This window comes from Pleurodeles waltl, chromosome 2_1 (assembly GCF_031143425.1).
Source record: "Pleurodeles waltl isolate 20211129_DDA chromosome 2_1, aPleWal1.hap1.20221129, whole genome shotgun sequence".
NCBI classification, from domain to species: Eukaryota; Metazoa; Chordata; class Amphibia; order Caudata; family Salamandridae; genus Pleurodeles; species Pleurodeles waltl.
In genome coordinates this window covers 304,767,501-304,788,253 of record NC_090438.1, presented here as the reverse complement: position 1 = coordinate 304,788,253, position 20,753 = coordinate 304,767,501, and the positions used below count along the sequence as shown (strand labels likewise).

At 44.8% G+C, this 20,753-nt stretch overlaps 1 protein-coding gene across 1 annotated transcript in view; it reads left to right on the top strand.

The window, feature by feature from the left end:
• WDR44 (WD repeat domain 44) overlaps window positions 1-20,753 on the top strand; it is a 464,168-nt gene that overhangs the window by 421,164 nt on the left and 22,251 nt on the right. Inside the window, exon 19 of the mRNA XM_069212536.1 lies at window positions 16,854-16,988. Within this exon, the coding sequence (XP_069068637.1) occupies window positions 16,854-16,988 (135 nt within the window). The remainder of the gene's footprint in view (window positions 1-16,853; window positions 16,989-20,753) is intronic.

The window sequence follows — 20,753 nt, the reverse complement described above, 5'->3', positions numbered from 1 at the left end:
CAAAAAGTTAGTACACCTGCCCCGTCCCAGACCCAAGGTCACATAAAGAAACAGAAAGCCTCGGGGACGCCACTGCCGGAAGGCCATGGCTCGACCCACAAAAAAGGCGGTGACCAAATACCATCATCGGCACCGAAAAAAGCCAAAATAATGCCGAAGACTTCCGATTCGGGTTGAGAAACCGGCACCGAAAAGAGTCGAGCAAACCTCGGAAAAGCCTCTCGGAGCCGAGACCGACAGTATCCATCAGGGTTTCGGTACCGAAAAAAACGGCTTCGGAGCCAAAAAAGACTTCCTATACGGAAGAGCAGTGGCTCTCTCAACATCTCAAGGAAAGGCACAGATTTGAGCAAGAACTGGATTTGGAAGAGCTAGACCAAACACAATCAAGGCTACAAATCCAAAAAGACACAGGGAAAATACAAACCATCCCTCTGCTCAAGTTCAAAAGAAAACTGCCTTTTCATGAGACTGAAATGCAACCAAAGGCCAAAGTGGATAGAGAAAAGTCACCACCCCCACATTTCTCACCACAAACGTCCCCACTTCACTCGCCTCAACTGTCACCAGTGGGTACACCAATGGCACAGTCACCCACACTTACTGGGTGTACTACAGTTTCGGACAACAGTCCGGAGTGTTATCCTTCAAAACCTTCACCTCAAGAGGATAGCACGTCCTACACGCAGATACTGGCCAGAGCAGCAACATTTCACAATGTTACAATGCATTCAGAACCAGTGGAGGATGACTTTCTGTTAAACACTTTGGCATCCACGCATGCTTCGTACCAAAGCCTGCCAATGTTACCAGGCATGCTTAAACATGCACAACAGGTTTTCCAAGAACCAGTAAAAGGGAGAGCCATCACGCCAAGGGTCGAGAAAAAATATAAACCGCCCCCGTCAGACCCTGTGTTTATTACACAACAGCTCCCTCCGGACTCAGTTGTAGTGGGGGCTGCAAGAAAGCGGGCAAATTCAGTCATCAGGGGATGCGCCACCCCCTGATAAAGAAAGCCGTAAGTTCGACGCGGCAGAGAAAAGAGTGGCATTGCAAGCAGCCAATCAATGGCGTATTGCCAACTCACAAGCCCTCCTTGCCCGCTACGACAGAGCACATTGGAACGAGATGCAGGATATTATCCAACATCTACCAAAAGAGCATCAAAAGCGTGCCCAACAATTTGTGGAGGAGGGACAGGCCATCTCCAACAACCAGATCTGCTCTGCACTAGACTCTGCTGATACAGCGTCACGAACTGACAATACAGCAGTCAATATTAGAATTCATACATGGCTGCGAAGTTCTGGTTTTAAGCCAGAGATACTGCAGGCAGTATTGAATATGCCGTTCAATCAACACCAGCTATTCGGGCCGGAGGTGGACACCGCAATAGAAAAAATGAAAAAGGACACGGACACGGCCAAAGCCATGGGCGCGCTCTGTTCCTCTCAGTATAGGGGAACGTTTAGGAAACCACAGTTTAGGGGAGGGTTTAGACACCAACCCTCAGAACCATTCACCTCCCAAACAAAACCCACTTACCTGTCTCAATACCAGAGAGGGGGGTTTCGTGGTTCCTACAGAGGACAGTTCCCAAGAGGAAGAGGGAAATTTCAGCCTGCCAAGCAGACCCCTAGTAGCAAGCAGTGACTTCAATGTCACACTTCCCCAACACACATCACCAGTGGGGGGGGGAGATTAACAAAATACCACAACAATTGGGCACACATTACCACGGACACATGGGTTCTATCAATTATCCAACATGGTTACTGCATAGAGTTCACAAAATTCCCTCCAGATGTTCCCCCAAGAATGCCCAAGATGTCAATACAACACCCAGATCTATTACAAATAGAGGTCCAAGCACTACTTGCAAAACAAGCCATAGAACTAGTACCTTATCACCAGAAAGGAACAGGGGTCTACTCCCTATATTTCCTTATTCCAAAAAAAGACAAAACGTTGAGGCCTATTCTAGATCTCAGAACGTTAAATCTCTTCATCAAATCAGATCATTTCCACATGGTAACACTACAGGACGTAGTTCCGTTACTAAAACAAGGGGAATACATGGCAACACTGGATCTAAAAGATGCATATTTTCACATACCCATTCATCCATCTCACAGGAAATACCTCAGGTTTGTAATACAAAGCAAACATTACCAATTCAAAGTGTTGCCCTTCGGGATAACAGCAGCACTCAGGGTATTTACAAAATGCCTAGCCGTAGTAGCAGCTCATATAAGGAGACATCACATGCACGTATTCTCGTAGCTAGACGATTGGCTAATAAAAGCCAACACTCAACACCAATGTCAAATTCACACGCAATATGTAATAGATACTCTACACAAACTAGGGTTTTCTATAAATTACCAAAAATCTCATTTACAACCATCCCAAATACAGCAATACTTGGGAGCCGCACTCAACACACAAAAAGCAATTGCCACTCAAGTCCACAAAGTGTTCAATCGTTTCTAAATATAAGATCAAGCATACAGCCAAACCAACAACACACAGTCAGGTTTGTGATGAAACTACTAGGCATGATGTCCTCATGCATAGCTATTGTCCCAAACGCAAGACTACACATGCGGCCCTTACAACAGTGCCTAGCAAGACAATGGACGCAGGTACAGGGTCATCTCCAAGATCTAGTGTTGATAGACCGCCAAACACACTCTTAGCTTCAATGGTGGAACCCTGTGAATTTAAACAAAGGGTGGCCTTTTCAAGACCCAGTGCCTCACGCCATTATCACAACAGACGCCCCCATGATTGGGGTGGGGAGCACACCTCAACAATCACAGCATACAAGGTCAGTGGGAAAGGACAACAAAAACAACTTCACATAAATCTCTTAGAACTGCTAGCAGTCTTTCTAGCACTAAAAGCTTTTCAGCCCCTTCTAGTCCACAAACACATTCTTGTCAAAACAGACAATATGACAACAATGTATTATCTAAACAAACGGGGGGGACACACTCGTCACAACTGTGTCTCCTAGCACAAAAAATTTGGCATTGGGAAATTCAAAACAACATTCGCCTGATAGCACAATATATACCAGACATTCACAATCAATTCAAAGAAGCTTTATTGCGGCTACAAGAGCCAAAAAAGCGCGAGCAGTAATAAATACAAATAAATGCACATGATAAAATAAAATTGCAGGTAAATATGGTGATAAAAGGGAATGAAATATAAATAAAAATGGAATAAAAATGAGATAGAATAAAATGGAATGAAATTAGAAAAAATGAAATGAAGTGAAATGCACTCTGCAGGATGTTGGGACAGTCTTATTTGGAGTCTTTGTCCAGGAGAGTTTTCCCTCTAATAAGCCAACTAGCTCCGAGGAATTTGGCGATAGCGATCACTAGCGTTGGTCTGGTGTCTGATCTAAGGATTCGCAGAGCTAGCGCAGAGCAGCGTGCTCCCAGTAGTCTGCATGCCGGGGCCAGCCATTTCCTACGGGGGGCAGTATACGCGGGGCATGCAAAAAGGAGGTGAGGGAGATTCTCCACGGGGCTTTACAAGCAGGGCATGCGGTGGACATTCACAATCAGTTAGCCGACAATTTCAGTCGAGATCACCAGCAAACTCACGAGTGGGAAATACATCCCCAGATTATACAAGATTACTTCTACCGCTGGGGAACACCAAACATAGATCTGTTTGCAACAAAACAAAATGCAAAATGCCAAAACTTCGCATCCAGGTAGCCACACCCTCAGTCCAAGGGCAATGCTCTATGGATCAGCTGTTCAGGTATATTTGCTTACGCTTTTCTCCCTCTCCGAAAAGACTTCTTCGAAGAAAAACTGAGTAAGTGACATTTTCCATATATATATATATATATATACATGTGTATATGTGGACGCTTCGAGAGGGGTCTGGGGGCTGCTGACTACCATTCCCTAGATTCCTTAGTGTCAGGAAACTGCTCCTATTTCGTGCCCGGAGGCGCTTATCACCGGATCGGTCACCTGCTGCGCGGGACGCTTCGAGAGGGGCCTGGGGGCTGCTGACTACATTCAACAGATTCCTTAGCGGCAGGAAGCCGCTCCTGCTGCCATTTTGTGTCCGGAGGCGCTTATCACCGGATCTTGCACCCACTGCGCGGGGTGGTTCGAGAGGGGACTGGGGGCTGCTGACTACATTCCCCAGATTACTTAGCGGCATGAAGACGCTTCTGCTGCCATTTCGTGCCCGGAGGCGCTTATAACAGGATCTTTCACCCGCTGCGCGGGAGGTGCATGTGTGCACCCGGGGGAAGACCAGGCCAAGAGCGGGCCCGTCTGCGCCTGGGCGCGCCCGCGGGGAGACTTGGCTGGGCCACCCCTCTAAAGTTAATGTTAATGTTAATGTTAAAGTTAAAGTTAATGTTAATGTTAGAAAGTGCAGTTTTACCATTTCTCTTAACATTAATGTTATATTAACACATGCATTTAAGTCCGGGGTAGCGTGGAAATAAGTGTAGCAAAAGCATTTTTGGATATTCCAGGGCAGATTCAAAATCCAGACATGGGTTAGAGGAAGCAATCAAATGCAAAAAAACACACCCCCTTATAAAGAGCATACATCAATATTAAAGTATATTTTAAGGGCAATGGGGGCTATAGATAAGCAAGTTACAAATGTAGAAGAAAGGTTATTATTACAAGGGAGTCCTATAGAGGCCTTTCCCGTCCATAGTAACCTCTTAAACTCAGACCCTGACTTCATACACCAGTTACAGGGATTAGGAACCAGGATGAAGCCTAAAACGGCTGTATTCAATATGTAAACAAGTCCATATTAGAGGTTGATGATTTCCCCCACTACCCAAACGTATACGGAAACCTCGAGTATTGCAAAGGGGGAGCTCTTTAAGCCCTTCGACAGCTGAACCTCGTTATAAGGATGTTATAAGTATTCAACCGATCGGACAGTCGCAAACTAAAACCACCTTTAAGAAGCCCCCACAGAAGATGACCGAAACTACGGTAAAAGCACATGTAAACATATTAGATACAATTAAAGCTTTAGAACTCACATTTAAAACATCACTTGATATTCTTCTAAATCGCTTAATCCAAGTGGAGAGTAACATGCCGTCTATACTTGATTTAGTGAAGACACGACCGGTTGATCTAACTTCTATAACCCCTCAACCAAATGGTATAGTTGATTTAAATCTACGTCCAGTAATGGAGTTGCAAACTTCATCTTCAGTTAAGCAGCTTCCCATAGAGCCCTGTACACAATCAGGTCGCATCGATAGTACACACCAAATGATGATGGTGCAGACAAGTACAAGAGGCCCTGAGACCCGTAATATATCCCACCCCCCTTCGGATATCTCACCTTTTCACCTTTACCGAGTGATACTTTACAACTACCCCCGCAGCAACTCCCTACGTAGTGGTGCTTACGAATGTTCCCACCATATCAGACGAGAACCGTGAAACACGGACGGCGTTAAGAAACAAATGCTTAAACTAGATAAGATCTCGAATGGAACCCGGCATGATTGGTACATTATTCAAAGATAAAAAAAAATGGCCAGGAGAGTTAAATGGGTAGGTAGGAGCCAGGAATCATTAATGGGAGACTGTGTGGTACTCTCATTCAAATCTCCAAAACTGGTAGAAAGAATTATATGAGAAATAAGTCCTGAATGGGTGTCTAATGACGGTATCTCATTACTCACATTTAGACTATTTTTGTCAAGGTAATAAAGGCCGGGTTCAACCTAGAGATGGGACCCTCTCATTGTGGATGAGAACAGAGCGTAATAATGCTGTCCCCACTAGCAATAAATTTCAAGCTCTTTCACCTTTAGAAGACTTGGACTGACTGCTGGATGATCAGGCTGGTGGTAGTGGGGGGGGGTTACCTTCCAGGAACCTCCACTTAATCCACTAAATAATAGTAATAGTATGGTGGGCAATAGTGGGGAAGTACCTGCGGGAACCAACAATGAACAGGATAACATCAGACCTGGAGGGTGTGATAGAGGAGATTTTGTTCACTCATTTACCCACTTGTAATGAGGCAGATCATGCCACCCCTGATCTATATGATTCAAGGGCTGCAAGACCAGGCCTCAACCTTCTGTTTTAGAATGTGGCAGGCCTCCGTAGTAAAAACCAATAACACTAAATGGTTATGCTTTATTGGATCATTTCCTTGTTTGTGCCTCCAAGAGACTTGGTGTACAGACCCCATACATATAAATGGATATAGGACATTCCATACTCCCGCTATTCCTTCCATACACGGCAGGCCGAAGGTGGGGCCTTGCACCTATATTTCAAATAAGTCTGATCTGATAAAGGAGATCAATTTAATTTCAATTGTTTTTTACCAGCTGATTGTGAGTAAACTCCAAAAGCTATTACAGTTAGTTATTGTAAATGTTTACAATAACGCCGCTTTGGATAAAATCTCCAATATAATCAGACAACTGCAGGATGATTTGGGATTAGCGTGTAATTCCACCGGGAGAGCGACTTTGATTGTATGGGGAGGTGATTTTAATACACACCTATGCACACACTTGAATGAGAAAGCTTGTAGCCTCTATGTAGAGGGTAATGAGGTCCAATTCCATTTCAACCATAACTATTATGGTAGTATATGTAACAATACCATGTTCAAGTTTGATTTATCATTCACAAATGGAATTCACAGCAGTAATTCACAATTTAAACCTACCTCTAACGGCAGACGCACAGACACAACAATAGATTTTATTTTAATATCTAATAATTTTTCCTATAGCACATCTAATCCTCATATCCATGATATTGCACTTAATGATCACTATCCTGAAAGCATACATCTTGCTTTGCCTTCAGGTAAAAAGTGGGAAATGTGGATAATCTTAGTAAAATAGAATTGGACTCAAGAAACTGGTATTTTCTATGCTGGCCCCAGATTGAGCTAATAGGCTTTATGAAGCAGTTGCTTAGTGATCACGCCAATGACTTTGAGATTTGCCTTAATGATCATATAAACCCACAAGAATGTATTAGAGCTTTTACAGCAATCACACGTGGGATTAAAAAGTCACTTAGTGTTAACGCGAAAAAGCAGAGTCCTCGGAAAAAAAGGGCTGGTTCGTCTCCGAATGCACACCGGCTCATAAAACCCTCAAGAAGGCCCTACATAATCCAGAAAGAAGCAGGAGCGAGATCTCTATCTATAGACAGGAATATAAGAAGGCTGTAAAACGTAGAAAAAAACTTATAAAAGAGGACGCTTGGAATACCCTGTATGAAGCAAGTGTTCAAAACAATAACGGTATATTCTGGAAGGTAGTAAATTCCTTGTTGCTGGGAGAAAGTGAATCTCACAGCTTAGAAATAGCTATTACGGAAGAGGAATGGGTAGTCCATTTCTCCGAAATATACTGCTCAAAAATGGCAACTTCAGATTCAGATGCCTATAGAGGCGATTTACCAACTATTATTCCACTGTTTAGTATAAATTAGGTTATTGAAGCCATTAATGCAAGCAAGAGTGGGAAAGCACCAGGTCCAGATGGAGTCCCAGTGTACATATACAAGTCCAACAGTGCTCTTTGGGGCCCCCTATTGACACAGGTTCTTAGAGCATGTTGTTCCACGTGTCTTATCTCAACCTGGGCAAAATCTATTATTGTACCAATATTTTTAAAAGGCGATCGTCATAATCCTGCCTGTTACAGACCAATTTCGCTTCTTGACACCCTTGCAAAGATAGTTGGTCGTATTATTTTGAACAGACTACAGGAGTGGGCTGAAACGAATAACATCTTAACAGACTTGTAATATGGCTTCCGTGCAGGGATAGGAACGGTGGAACAGGTGCTAAATTTAGACATCTTGATTGGCAAATATACCAAGGTTAGGAAAGGAAACCTATAAATGGTCTTCGTAGATTTGACCTCAGCGTTTGATTGTGTGATCCACAGCAAACTATGGTCTACCCTGTTGCAACTAGGAGTAGATGAAACAATAGTCCACTTCATAAGGGAGCTATACTCTGGAAACAGTGCAAAGGTACTTACCGTTTGGGGTGCACAAGAGTGCACCAGCTCATTCAACATAAATCAGGGGGTACAACAAGGCTGTGTATTAGTGCCTTTCCTTTTCTCACTATATATAAATAAACTTGAGTCAGTGTTAGTTAATGTATGTAAGGATTTACCACAAATTGGACACCGACCAATACCAGCCCTTATGTACTCTGATGATGCCATTCTCTTGGCACAAACCCCATTAGCTTTCCAACGTCTTTTGGCAACTTTTGTCAATTATATGGGAGAACTAGGCCTTAGGGTTAATCACTCTAAAACATTTGTGATGAAATGTGGCTTTAAGTTTACTAAAAACTACCCCATCACAATAAAGGGAGAGAAAATAGATGTTACATCGACATTCTCGTACCTAGGAATCCTGTTTGATAATAAAGGCACTTGGTCCCAATGCATTAACTCTAGGAAACTACAATTTATCAAAACTAATACGGCCATAAACATTTGTTCTAAAAGATTAGGGAGGATTACTCCAAAAGATATGCTGACAATCTGTAATGCCAAATGTGTTTCTGTTGCAGTGTATGGGACAGGCCTATGGGAATATAGAGAGTGTAATGTGTTGAAGACAGCGGAAAATTATTTTTTTAAAGTCACTTTTGAATGTTTCTAAATCTACTTCATCATTTGTGTGCCATTCAGAACTGGGGGGTTACGTAAATTGCTGATTTAATAAGGATACAACCAGTATTGTTATGGCATAAAGGGCCTGATTCTAACTTTGGAGGACGGTGTTAAACAGTCCCAAAAGTGGCGGATATACCACCTACCGTATTACGAGTCCATTATATCCTATGGAACTCGTAATACGGTAGGTGGTATATCCGCCACTTTTGGGACGGTTTAACACCGTCCTCCAAAGTTAGAATCAGGCCCAAAGTCTGATTCTCAGAACATGCAAGTCTGAATAGGGCAATAATAAAAGATTGTCAAACTTCAAATTATTCACTGCAAATCTCTTGGTTGAAGTATATTAGGAACTTTTTTATGGGCTTGTATTATCCAGACTATTACGCTACTCCAGAAATAATGGAAACACTGACCAGGAAAGAACTCAAAATGAAATGCCTCACCCATCTGGCTGATTTAAGGTAGGCTGTAGAAGCACATAAACCCAGTGTTATGAGGAACCCACTGATGCAGATGACGGATGGCATGGAACCATATTTGCAACATATTTTGAACCCTAGGCATCTCTTTGTTCTCACCTGCTTAAGATTAAAGACATTTCATCGATTGGTTAGCTTTCCTGTAATGAATGACTGGAGTGGTGAATTGGAGAACTGCCCTTGTGATTCAGTTTCAAAGCACAGTACAATACATACAGTCTTATTTTGTAAACTGTACACTAACCAGAGAAAGACATTTTTAATACCATTGTTACAAATACAACAGTGTCGCCTGCCCTTTTTGTACCTACGAACTCTTCCATCATTCAAATTGTGCAACAGTCTCGCTGTTTATCTATGTGCAGTTCTGAAGGCCAGAAAAGGATTTAGATAAGTTTACAGATGTTTTTAACTCTTTAAATGTCTCGAGGTTTTATAACAAATTATATTTTTGTTTCTATTATTATTAATTGATGCAAATTACTTCGGATTTTAAGTCAAATAAGTAATGTTTATCTTATTTATTCTATTTTTATGTGCTTTTATGGTTGTTTATAAGCGACCGAATAAAGCATTTCTACTACTATGCATGTGTGTGAGCTTGCGTGCACATAGAGGGGTTTTGGTCAGCTCTCTTCTGCCACTGCTCTGTACGAGTGCCACTTATGCTGTGCTTCAATCCATGATAGAACTCAGCATGGGCAATGGATAAACCCACTTCAGCCATTGTCTGTGTTGCTCTGTGAGTAGTGCCATTTGTCTGATCACATGTACACACCTGTCTGGAAATGAGTGTTCTTCAGTACAAGGGCTGGTGTTGCAGTCCTTTAACTTCCCATGTTTTCCTTTTATAGGTCCCATTTTATTTCCTTCATTTTTATTCATTTTCTAGAACATACTGCAGCTCACTTGCTTGCTGTTTGTCACCTTCAGTGCACCACATCCAGCGTGACCACTGCTTCTAAACCAGGCTGTCATCATGGAATGGTATTGTCCATGGTGTACCAACCTTTGGCCAACATGTTGGTTATAAACATGACCACTGCTGTGTTCAGCTTTAGTTGTTATTGGAAACATAACCTTGCTTATGTTGTTGAGTTTTTTGTGTTTTATTGTGGTCATGAAAGTAGGTAAATGCAAGAAGTCCTTCGTGGGTGGATGAATGGATTCATGAGTGTATGTATTTTGGATTTCTTATAGTTACTTCTAATCGTACATTCCTCACCTACAGACCATTCTGCCAACGGGATCCAGAAACTTTTTATTACATTGCTCTCATGCACCAGCAGATGGGGGTCATGCGGCTCTGACCCACCCCAGAAATGGCTTTTGAGCTGCATATAAGCACTATCTCTCCATGCTGATTTCAAATGCAGATCCGCAGGTTTTTCCTCGTCTTTCATGAGAATGTGTGCTACAAAATTTTTGGTCAGTGTGCAAGGGAAAACATCCCCACCTCAAATAGGTTTTACACCTGGTAGGCACTGTTACAAGCAGAAGTCTGTGACTGATCCCTAGGTGGTCTGACCCTGGTTTCAGGGCTCATTGCAAGACTCCAGAGCCTGCGTCTTAATGAACCCCAAGGTGATACGGGGTCACAAGGCCAAACTCTACATCATTGAACACCGACAAAGGGCAAATATGTCCAGCTCCCAGTCAGCGTTGAGCCCTTATGTACGTTGAGAACTTCTCTCAAAGGCATTCTGGCGACAGATCCTCTTTCTATTCTAAGTCTTCAGGTAAGTGAAAAAACAAAAAAAAGCAATCTGTTGATGCAGAATTCCTCCCCGTCCTGCAACCCTTAACCTGAGAAGTCACACAAATGTCTAGATGCCTTTCTAACTCTGACATGGTCCACACCCTAGTAACTAATTTCCCAAGTTATGTTGTTGCACCCAACATTTCCAGCTCCATCTGCATCGTTTCAGATTGTAGATTGTTTCAAAGGAACCATGCTGCTGTTATTTGCTACCTTTCTGGCTCCCCCAGTGCACCTTCAGACCCCACGGTTCCAACGAGGCGTCCAGACAATAAACCTCCATCCTTAACTCTATCAGTGCCTCTTGACCCCACTATGGGGTCTGCCCAGACTCTTTTGCTGATGAGCAACCTTACTTCAATACTGGCTCTTAGACACACACTGGTTACCTCCATGTCTCAATGCCAGCCATCAGCTACATTGTGGCTCAGACCGAACCACCCACAAGCCCTCCACAGGTTGTGTTTTTTCAGACTCTGACCAAAGCTAGCATGATGATGTTGTTAATTTGTACATGCATTTACATGACTGGTAGTATGAATAATTCCCCTGACCTTAGAGTGAGTGCCACACATCCCCAGCCCCCACGTTTCCGGCCCCCCATGGAGGAATCAGCATCTTTTGTATGATTGTTCAGTGTGCAGCCAAAGTTAAAGACCTTCAGCTGAGGTCAAGACCAATGTGCTGACATAAGTTCTGCAGCCCAAGCAGGCGTCTGCATAGCCACCTCTTCATTTTAACAAGCCTCACACTGACACATAATGGACACCTCAACCAAACCTTTCTCTTGTCCACCAGTAAACAGCAAGTAACTACGCTCCGCAGACCTGCTCCAGAAAATCCTGCCTTCCTCATCCGGCACCCTACACCTGGAAGCCTGGTTGCCGAGTCCTTTGAGCTGGCTTAATCCGAACCTTTTTCATGCGACGAGTCCTGACAGAGAATCCGAATATACTGAAGTGTTTGGAAAACAAGTGTTTTTTGCAGCCAGACTTGCTGCTCATTCAGTAATTCCTAGCTGCCTGTTACAGAGATACTCATGCATTGTGGTATATGGTGATCGAAATGTTGCTGCAGTCCTTGAAGAATTTTGTGCCAATTGAGCACAAATCTGACCAGATGGCCAGGATGCAGCGGAGTATGTGATTCGTTCTGCGCTGGACTCTGCTGGCTACTTAAGTAGTGAGGTCTGTGCCAGCATGGTACTTCGATGCCATACTTGGATGAGATACACATGTATCAAGATACACCAGGAAAGCAGGGCCACAGTTCGCTCCTCTGGCCTTTTTTGCACCTTTGCGGCAATATTCTCAGTAATTTCACCCCTTTTGACTCTTTGAAAGGGAATGTACTGCAAAGGCAACACCAAGATCCTTCGCCGCAGCCACGGACTCATTTCAAAGCTGGGGATTTAACTGTCAGCACCCAGGCCAGCAGGGGCAGCATACTTCACAGACTCTTGCACGACCCCCAAATTCCCCCTGTTTCAGCTTTAACTTCCAAGCTGCTTTGGTTTGCCCATGGCAGCACATGGCCACCCTGTAGGAATCAAAAGTAATGATTACCTCCAAGAGCTTTAGAATATCGACAAATGGGTGCTACAAAAGATTCAACAAGGATACACCTTACCATTTCCGTCAGATGCCACTACATACCGAGCCCACATCACAATGGCTTTCAGAGACCCATTTGTACGTTCTGTGAAAGGAAGTCTGGGCTCTTTTAGACAAAGGAGCAATGGAGAGCATTGCTCCTTGCGGCATCAGAAACAGGACTAGATATTATTATTCCTGTTATTTACTGGTGCCAAAGAAGGTCTGGGACCTTCATCAGATTTGTGGCTTTCACCTTCTCTGCTGAAAAAGGACAAATTCAAGATGCTGACAGTGGCCACATTCTGTATGTCCCGAATCCAGGAGACTGGATTGTTGGCTGGACCAGCAAGACATCTGTTTTCACATCCTGGCCCTGCGATGCCAGAGGTGTTACCTGCGGTTCAGGGTGGGCAAAGAGCCTTTTCAGTTTTTTGTGCTTCCCATCTGTGTTATCAGTGCTCCTTGGTTTTGCAGTGGTCACAGCATATCTTCAAAGGTTGTGTATACCAGTCTTCCCCTACCTTGAGGACTGGCTGTTGTAGACCACTTCCAGACGATTGCCATCTTTTGGGTTCTTGATCAACATGCCAAAGTCACACCAGACTCCTTTACAGAGGTTCCTATTCATCATAGCCATTCTGGATGCAGTGCAGCTTAGAGCCTTTTGTCTGGACCGATGAGTCTGTGATACTCGAGCTATGATCCTGATGTTTCAGCCTCTGTCTTGGTGAGTGTCACTGTGAGACTTCTTGGCCTCCTTTATCCTACTTGTCGATTGCACCAGATCTCACTAATCGTGAGCTCAGCACCTGAAAACCCCTCAGATGTGCATTGGTAGCCGGTCAACTGCAGTTGGACCAGTGGCAGAGCCCTTCCCACCCAGAGGTGATCAGGGTAACAGAAGCATCACTGCTGGGATATGGAAGTTAACCTAAGGTGGAGATCAGGGGACTTCACATCAAACTGTTGGAGTTCTTGCCTATTCTCATGGCACTGAAAGCCTTTCTTCTGACCACCCAAGAGAGGCTGTTTCAGAAGGACCAGGTGGGGTCTTGGTTCCTTTGCCAGGCAGCTCTCTGCCTCTGGATCTTGCTGAGCCATCATGCAGTCTCTGTTGTCGTGAAACCACGTGGAAGGATCTTTAAGGACCAGAGTGGACAAACCTACAGATCACAAACGACAGCAACATCCGGAGGTGGTTCAGGATGTCTCCCAGCAGTGGAGATGACCCTGACTCGATCTCGTCACCGTCTCTGAGAAAGTTCAATGTAAACATTTTTGCATGCTGGAGTTCTCAAAAACGGTTACTTTCAGAGATATATGCTGCCTAGAGTGGGGTTCAGGACTCCTCTATGTCTTCTCTCCTGCCCCCAAGTTCTGAAAAAAATCAATAACGACCAAGCCAAAATCCTTCTAATGGCTCTGGATTGGGCCACAAGAGTATGGAATCTGGAACTTATGGACATGAGCGTCTGTCAACTAGGCTGCTGCTTTAAGACTACCTTCTGTCACTAGCATCAAAGCAAGGTCCTGCGCCCAGGCCAGTGACCTCTCCATCCCCATTAGTGGAGATTGAGTGGCAACATTTTAACTGCTTTTCAACTCCCTCTTGAAGTTGTGGATGTCATTGTAGTGGCCAGCTTCCATCTGTTTACCATAGGAAGCGGGATAAGTTTGTTGTAGTCCCATCACACAGAACCACTTCAAGTGAAGTTTCATGTTTTGCTTTTTGTGGTGTTTTTAGCCAAGCAAGTTCTTGCCATGAGTACTGTTAAAGGTTATTTCATGCCCCATTTTACCTTTTTGTGTTTGCCAGTACAACCGTCCTTCTTTACACCATCAGTTGTAGTTTTTTTTCTTAAAGCATTACTTCACATATTCCCACCCAGTCCTTTTGTGAGAATGAAGTGAGACAGTACTCTGGGTCTAACATTCCTTATGTGTATCCCTTTTGAGCTAATGCACAGCTGTCCTTTGTGTCTCCTGACACTTAAAGCATTCTCAATTCGATAACTCAAGTACGTCACACGAATGAACTAGAGGCTCCCTCTGTTCAGCTTCCATGCACCACTTTTTTCTTGGACACACTGGTATTGAGGACCAGAGCAGCATTTCTGTCAAACATTGTGACTCCATGTCGTGTCAGGCAGTCCAACACTTTTCAGGCATTCTTTGTGCCACTTTACCCCTTGAAAGAGGAGAGACTTAATCGGTTGGACCCCAAAAAAGCATTGGGTTTTTACATCAGTTGTACCAAAGGTCATTGGGCAGACAATCAGCTCCTTTTGGGGTTCTCAGAGGCAAAGAAGGGTAAGACAGTGCAGAAATGGATCATATCAAAGTGGCTAGTTCTCTGTATTAAGATCTACTACACATTAGCCAATAAACAGCATCCACAAGGTCAGAGGGCTCGTTTGACCAGAGTTAAGGCTTCTACCACTGCCCTAGCACGCAAAGTACCTGTCATAGACCCCTGTCAGGCCATGACGTGAACATCAGTTCACACATCTACAAAGCACTATTGTTGATTAGCCAGGTCCGGTCAGAGGGGTGGTTTGCCATTCAGACCTTAAGGACATTTTGGTTTGAGCCATTCCACACACCCACCACTTAACAGGTGCTGTTTTTGTATCTTATCTCAAGGTGAGGAATCTGCATTTAGAAGTGTCTACAAGAAGAACAAGATTATTACCTTTGCTAAGGCTGTTTCCGATAGATACTCCTCCCCAATGCAGATTCCTCACTGCAATCCAAACTCCCTGCTCTGTGGAATGGTCTCTTTTTCATACATAAAAAGATCCCAATATACAGACCTGTACACTGTCGCATCTGATTAGCTAATGAGCTCTGTGTCAAAGGGTGCAGACAAAGTCAAGAAGTCTGCATTCATGGTGGTGCTTATATGCGACTCTGATGTTGCTTCCGGAACAGGACGAAGTAGACTTGGAGCCACACGATGCCACCTGCCGGTGCACGGGTGCAATGCTATGAAAAATCTTCAGATCCGGTCTGGTGCCTGGGGTGTTCACAAGGTGCGGAATCAGTGGTCAAATAGGAGTATCCACAAGAAAGAGTTTTACCAAAGGTAAATAACTTGTTATTTCATAGCCCAAACCTTACTAGAAAGCAGAGGAGCACTACGGAGCAAGCACAAAGAGTGATAGGAGAAGTAGCTGGATTGTGGACTGTTAATGCATTGCGATGTAGTATTCTTTCAAGAGGTGCATCTTCAATTATTTCCTAAATTGGAGCAGCTTTGGGGTAGTACTGCTGGATACAGTGACGTTCTTCCAGATCCTGGGTGCATAGTTAGAAACTGCCTGATGCCTTATATTTTCTTTTTTCACTTTTTACTTTGCAGTCTGATGGTGTCCTGGCTGCAGGTGTGCCAAAATATGTATGATGGTTTAGCAGTCAAAGCTTACAGTGATTCAGAGGTGCGGGGCGGCGTGTGGCGGAGGGGGATGACAAACAATAAATACATTTTTTTTAAAAACTTACCTGACGTCCCTCCTCCTCTGCTGCGTCGCTCCTCGTCACAGCAGGCGCAGGCTCCCAGCCTGCCCTGCTGCCAGATTGGCCATAGCGCCCTGGCTTGGTGCTCTGAGGCAGAGTGGGAGCCTCTGCCTGCTGTGTCCAACCCGGCAACACAGTCCTGGGTTGGAGAGAGCCCAGTGCGCATGTGTGTTTGACCAGCCCGAGACAGTCGGCCAAACATACATGCGCACTGAGGGAAGTCCTGTGCACTCCCCCTCTGTCCCTGTCATCGCCTGTGGTCCCGCCCCCTGAAAAATAAAAACAATTATAATGTTTTTTCGGTTTGCAGCTGCTGTACGAGGGAGGGGGGGGGCGTTGCTCTTCCACAATAGCGGAGGAGCCGCCGCTGTAGTTTAGTGAATGCCTAAATCCATTGTGGCTTGCAATGGCTCAGTAATTTTATTTCCAGGCCAATTGGCATTACCAGCTTGTGTTCCACAACAATTGCCAAGCATGGTTTCCTGACCTCTCGCCCAGAACAAACTTACTTCTCATTGGTAATATGGTGAAAAGCCTTCGGACTCAGGGCTAAAGTGTGTGATTTGTTTTCCTTATGTGTACTAAAATGCATCATAGATTCATAAAATGCATTGCCTCATTCATCATTTGCCTTTTTCTTTTGTTCCAAACTGGTCCTTTTCGGTTTTTACAGTACATGTGCTAAGTATGTGAGGTTCCCCATGTTGCTCTCACTATCTAAGAATTATTTCATAGATTTACAGAATTTAATTGATAGTTATTAACACAGAATTCAATTCTTTATTCCATTTTAGCACATAATGCAGTTGTCACATCTGCTATCTTTGCACCAAACCCCAGTTTGATAGTGTCACCAGAAATACCATCTGAGAAACTGGAAGCTGACAGCAAGGGGGAAGATGATGAAGTATCTGATAAAATACCTTCAGGTGAGAAAAACTAATGGCAAAGAGGCCTATGAGGCCCTATGAACTGGAGCATTTATAATCAGTCATTACTTTAATATGCTTAAGAATACAGTGTTTTCCTATTGTTTATTTAGTTAGTCAGAAATCACCTTTAAGAATATGTTAACGATTAGTGTAACCATGTTGATGTACAGTTTTATGTATTTTAGTTTTGAAACCTAAAATACCCTTTGACCTGCATGTTGTGTTTTTGGTTCACAATGAAGCTGCACCGAGACCCTGTATTTGGCTGTACCAAACATTTAAACTTTCATTAAGATGTTGAGTTTGGAGCTGCCATTCAGTTTGTCAAACTGTAGTGTGTAGCTGCTTAGACATGCTCTTATCTGTTGGCCAATATTATTAGTTATTGTCCGCTCTATGATAAATATTTTGCAAAAAGCTCCTAAAGTTTTGTTGCTCTAATACAGAACTTAATGGATCAAATTATATAAAAGTAGACAAAAAGCATGTTTGCTGTGTCATATTACTCTTAACATCTCCTTGTGAATCTATACTCCTACCTTTTCAGGTTTCATTGACATTTTTGGAGTAAGGGTAAGAGTTTCTTGTCATACATGCTGTAATATACTCTGCCAATACACTATTCAGAACATGTATTGTCCAGTGATGAGCAGGCAGGATCATAAAGCAATTTTAAGTATGGTTTGTGTGGGACCTTGTATAATGCAACATGCTAGCAAGCTAGCCCCAGTCAACTTATGAATCTGCAGCCGCATAAACAAGACCTAGCAAGCATGAAAACTGTGTGACTGAAGCAGTTGCTGCAGAGGCATGTATGTGGTTAAGTTCCAGGCTGAATGACGGAATCCTGTCAGAGGATACTCATTCGTTCTTCTTTCTGAGCTCGATAAAGTGCTTACCAATCATGCTGATAGTAATACACCTATCACATAAAAATGTTCTATTTGAACTATAGAGAAATAACATTTATCTAGTAATGAGGCTGTCATTAGAACAACTTCTTTTGAGGACCTGCATGAGGAATTTGACCTCCTGGCGGGGCAGTTTCTGCTAAATGGGACTCTTGACTGTAGCAGTGCAGATATTCGGGATGTGTGGGGGGACGGGACTCTAAACCCCTTGATGCATCGTAGTTGTCAATTTGTAATGGTGCCTTCACTCAGTGACTGGTGTTGTGGTCCTTATGGTTACGGCCTCTTACTCAACTGTGGGAGGCGTCGTCGTGGGAGTCTGGAGAGGGCAGCCCAATGTGGAGACTTGGTCAGAATCGCCTGGGGGTCCTCTCTGGTTAGTTGATTCCTCTGGACACTGGCCAGGGGCATCGAGTGCAGAGTAGTTTTGGACTCGCGCTTCTGGAGTGAGGTGGGAGTCCCTTTAAAGATGGTTGCTTTTTCTTCTTGTTGGACATGTCCGCTGTCCATAGGAGTTTCTTGGTCCTCGGTGATGCAGGCAGTCCCCTGGAGGCTTTTCAGGGGTCGATGGTCCTGTAGAACGCGTCCCTTTTCTTTTGTAGGGTCTTTGAAGCAGGAGACGGGCCAGTAGGGCTGGGGCTGAGTCGGTTGTTGTCTCTTTTTCTTCTCTGCAGGGTTTTCAGCTCAGCAGTCCTTCTTTTTGGAGGTCATAAGGAATCCGGTGATCTGGGTTCAGGGTTGCCCCTAAATACTAAATTTAGGGGTGTGTTAGGGGCAGGGGGCAGTAGCCAGTAGCCAATGGCTACTGTCCCTGAGGGTGACTACACTCTCCTTGTGCCCACTCCTGTCTGGGGAGTGGGGTACATCCCTATCGGTCCTAATCCTCCAAAGCAAGATGGAGGATTTCTCCAGGAGGGGGTCACTTCGGCTCTGGACACCTTAAGGGTAGCCCTGGCTGAGCGGGTGACTCCTCCTTGTTTTTCTCATTACCCCTCTGGACTTGCTGCCCAAAAGTGGGGGCTCATCCGGTGGGGCAGGCATCTCCACTGGCTGGAGAGCCCTGGGCACTGTAACACCAGGCCTGAGTCTTTGACGCTCACTGCCAGGTGTTATAGTTCCTGCAGGGGGAGGTGTGAAGCACCTCCACCCAGGACAGGCTTTGTTTCGGACCACAGAGTGCACAAAGGCACTCACCCCATGTGGTCGGAAACTCGTCTGGAAGTGGCAGGCTTGCATAGACCGGTCAGCTTTACACTAGCAGTTGGGCTAACATACAGGGGGCAACTCTAAGATGCCCTCTGTGTGCATTTTTCAATAAATCCCACACTGGCATCAGTGGGGGTTTACTGTGCTGAGAAGTTTGATACCAAACTTCCCAGTGTTCAGTGTAGCCATTATGGTAATGTGGAGTTCGTAATGACAAACTCCCATACCATACACTCAGTATGGCGACCCTGCCCTAACAATGTCTAAGAATTGACTTAGACACTGTAGGGGGATATTGCTCATGCAGCTATGCCCTCACCTGTGGTATAGGGCACTCTGCCTTAGGGCTGTAAGGCCTGCTAGAGGGGTGACTTACCTATGCTACAGGCAGTGGTTTAAAGGATAGGGCACCCTGAGGGGAGTGCCATGACGACTTTGTCTTTTCTCCCCACCGGCACACACAAGCTGCCAGGCAGTTTGCATGTGCTGAGTGAGGGGTCCCCGGGGTGGCATAATACATGCTGCAGTGCTTAGAGACCTTCCCTGGCCACAGGGCCCTTGGTACGAGGGGTACCTTTTACAAGGGACTTAACTGTGTGCCAGGGCTGTACCAATTGTGGAAACAAAGGTAGTTTTAGGGAAAGAACACTGGTGCTGGGGCCTGGTTAGCAGGGTCCCAGCACACTTTCAATCAAAGTTGGCATCAACACTAGGCAAAAAGTGGGGGATAACCATGCCATCAGTGGCATTTTCCTACACTGCACAACTCCTCAATAAAGACAACATCCCTCTGTATTAGTGGCTCACTCTCCTAGCCAAATTAGCGGGCAAGCAAGGAACGTATTGTTGCAATCGAAGGAAGGCCCCAGGGTCATGCAGAACAACCAACATCCCCCCCACCCCCAACCCTGCAGTAACCACATCCCTCTCTCTCTTTTCTACTTGCTGCACTGGGACGAGTGGACTGAGTCGACAATCTCCATAATAAAGTGGGGACAATATTTTGCTGTCCCTCCTATAGCAATGTGCTCCCTTCCCAGCTTGCCCATCCAAGCAGGTCAGCTCCCCAGCACTGAACCCTAGGGCCAGCAGTGTCCTTCCATTGCATTGTTATCCACTGCTTGCCTAGCGCAGGTCCAATTCAATGAAGTTGGACGTCACTCTAAATTTAGCCAGTTGGTGAAAGATCCCCAGCAAACAGAGCCTAGGGAAGAAGTTCAGCGAGCTCTCCGTGACCTCAGCCGGTAGGTGTAGAATCTAGGACCCAGGAGGACACAGTTCCGTAGCATGTGAAGTAGAGCACCATTCTCTGCATGTACTGTAAGCAGGGAAGTAGGATGTTAAGCATTTGAGGGGCAAGATATTCCCGATGTGGAATATAATAGTGAATACGCTTGAATCAGGCACCTCGGGACACTCTAGGGACATTTTCCCACATTTTTAGCCAGTCTCCATCCGTCAAGGGCGACCCAATATCCGCCCCCAGGCCCGAGAGAAAATAACCAGCGGTGCAGCGACAACCAGCAGGCAGCCCTCATCCCTGCCCATCGGTGGCTGGCCTGAGAAGCCCCCCTGTGCCTTGCCTGCAGCACCTAAGTGACCCCCGGGTCCCTTCATAGAGTTCCATTGGGAACCCGATGCCGTT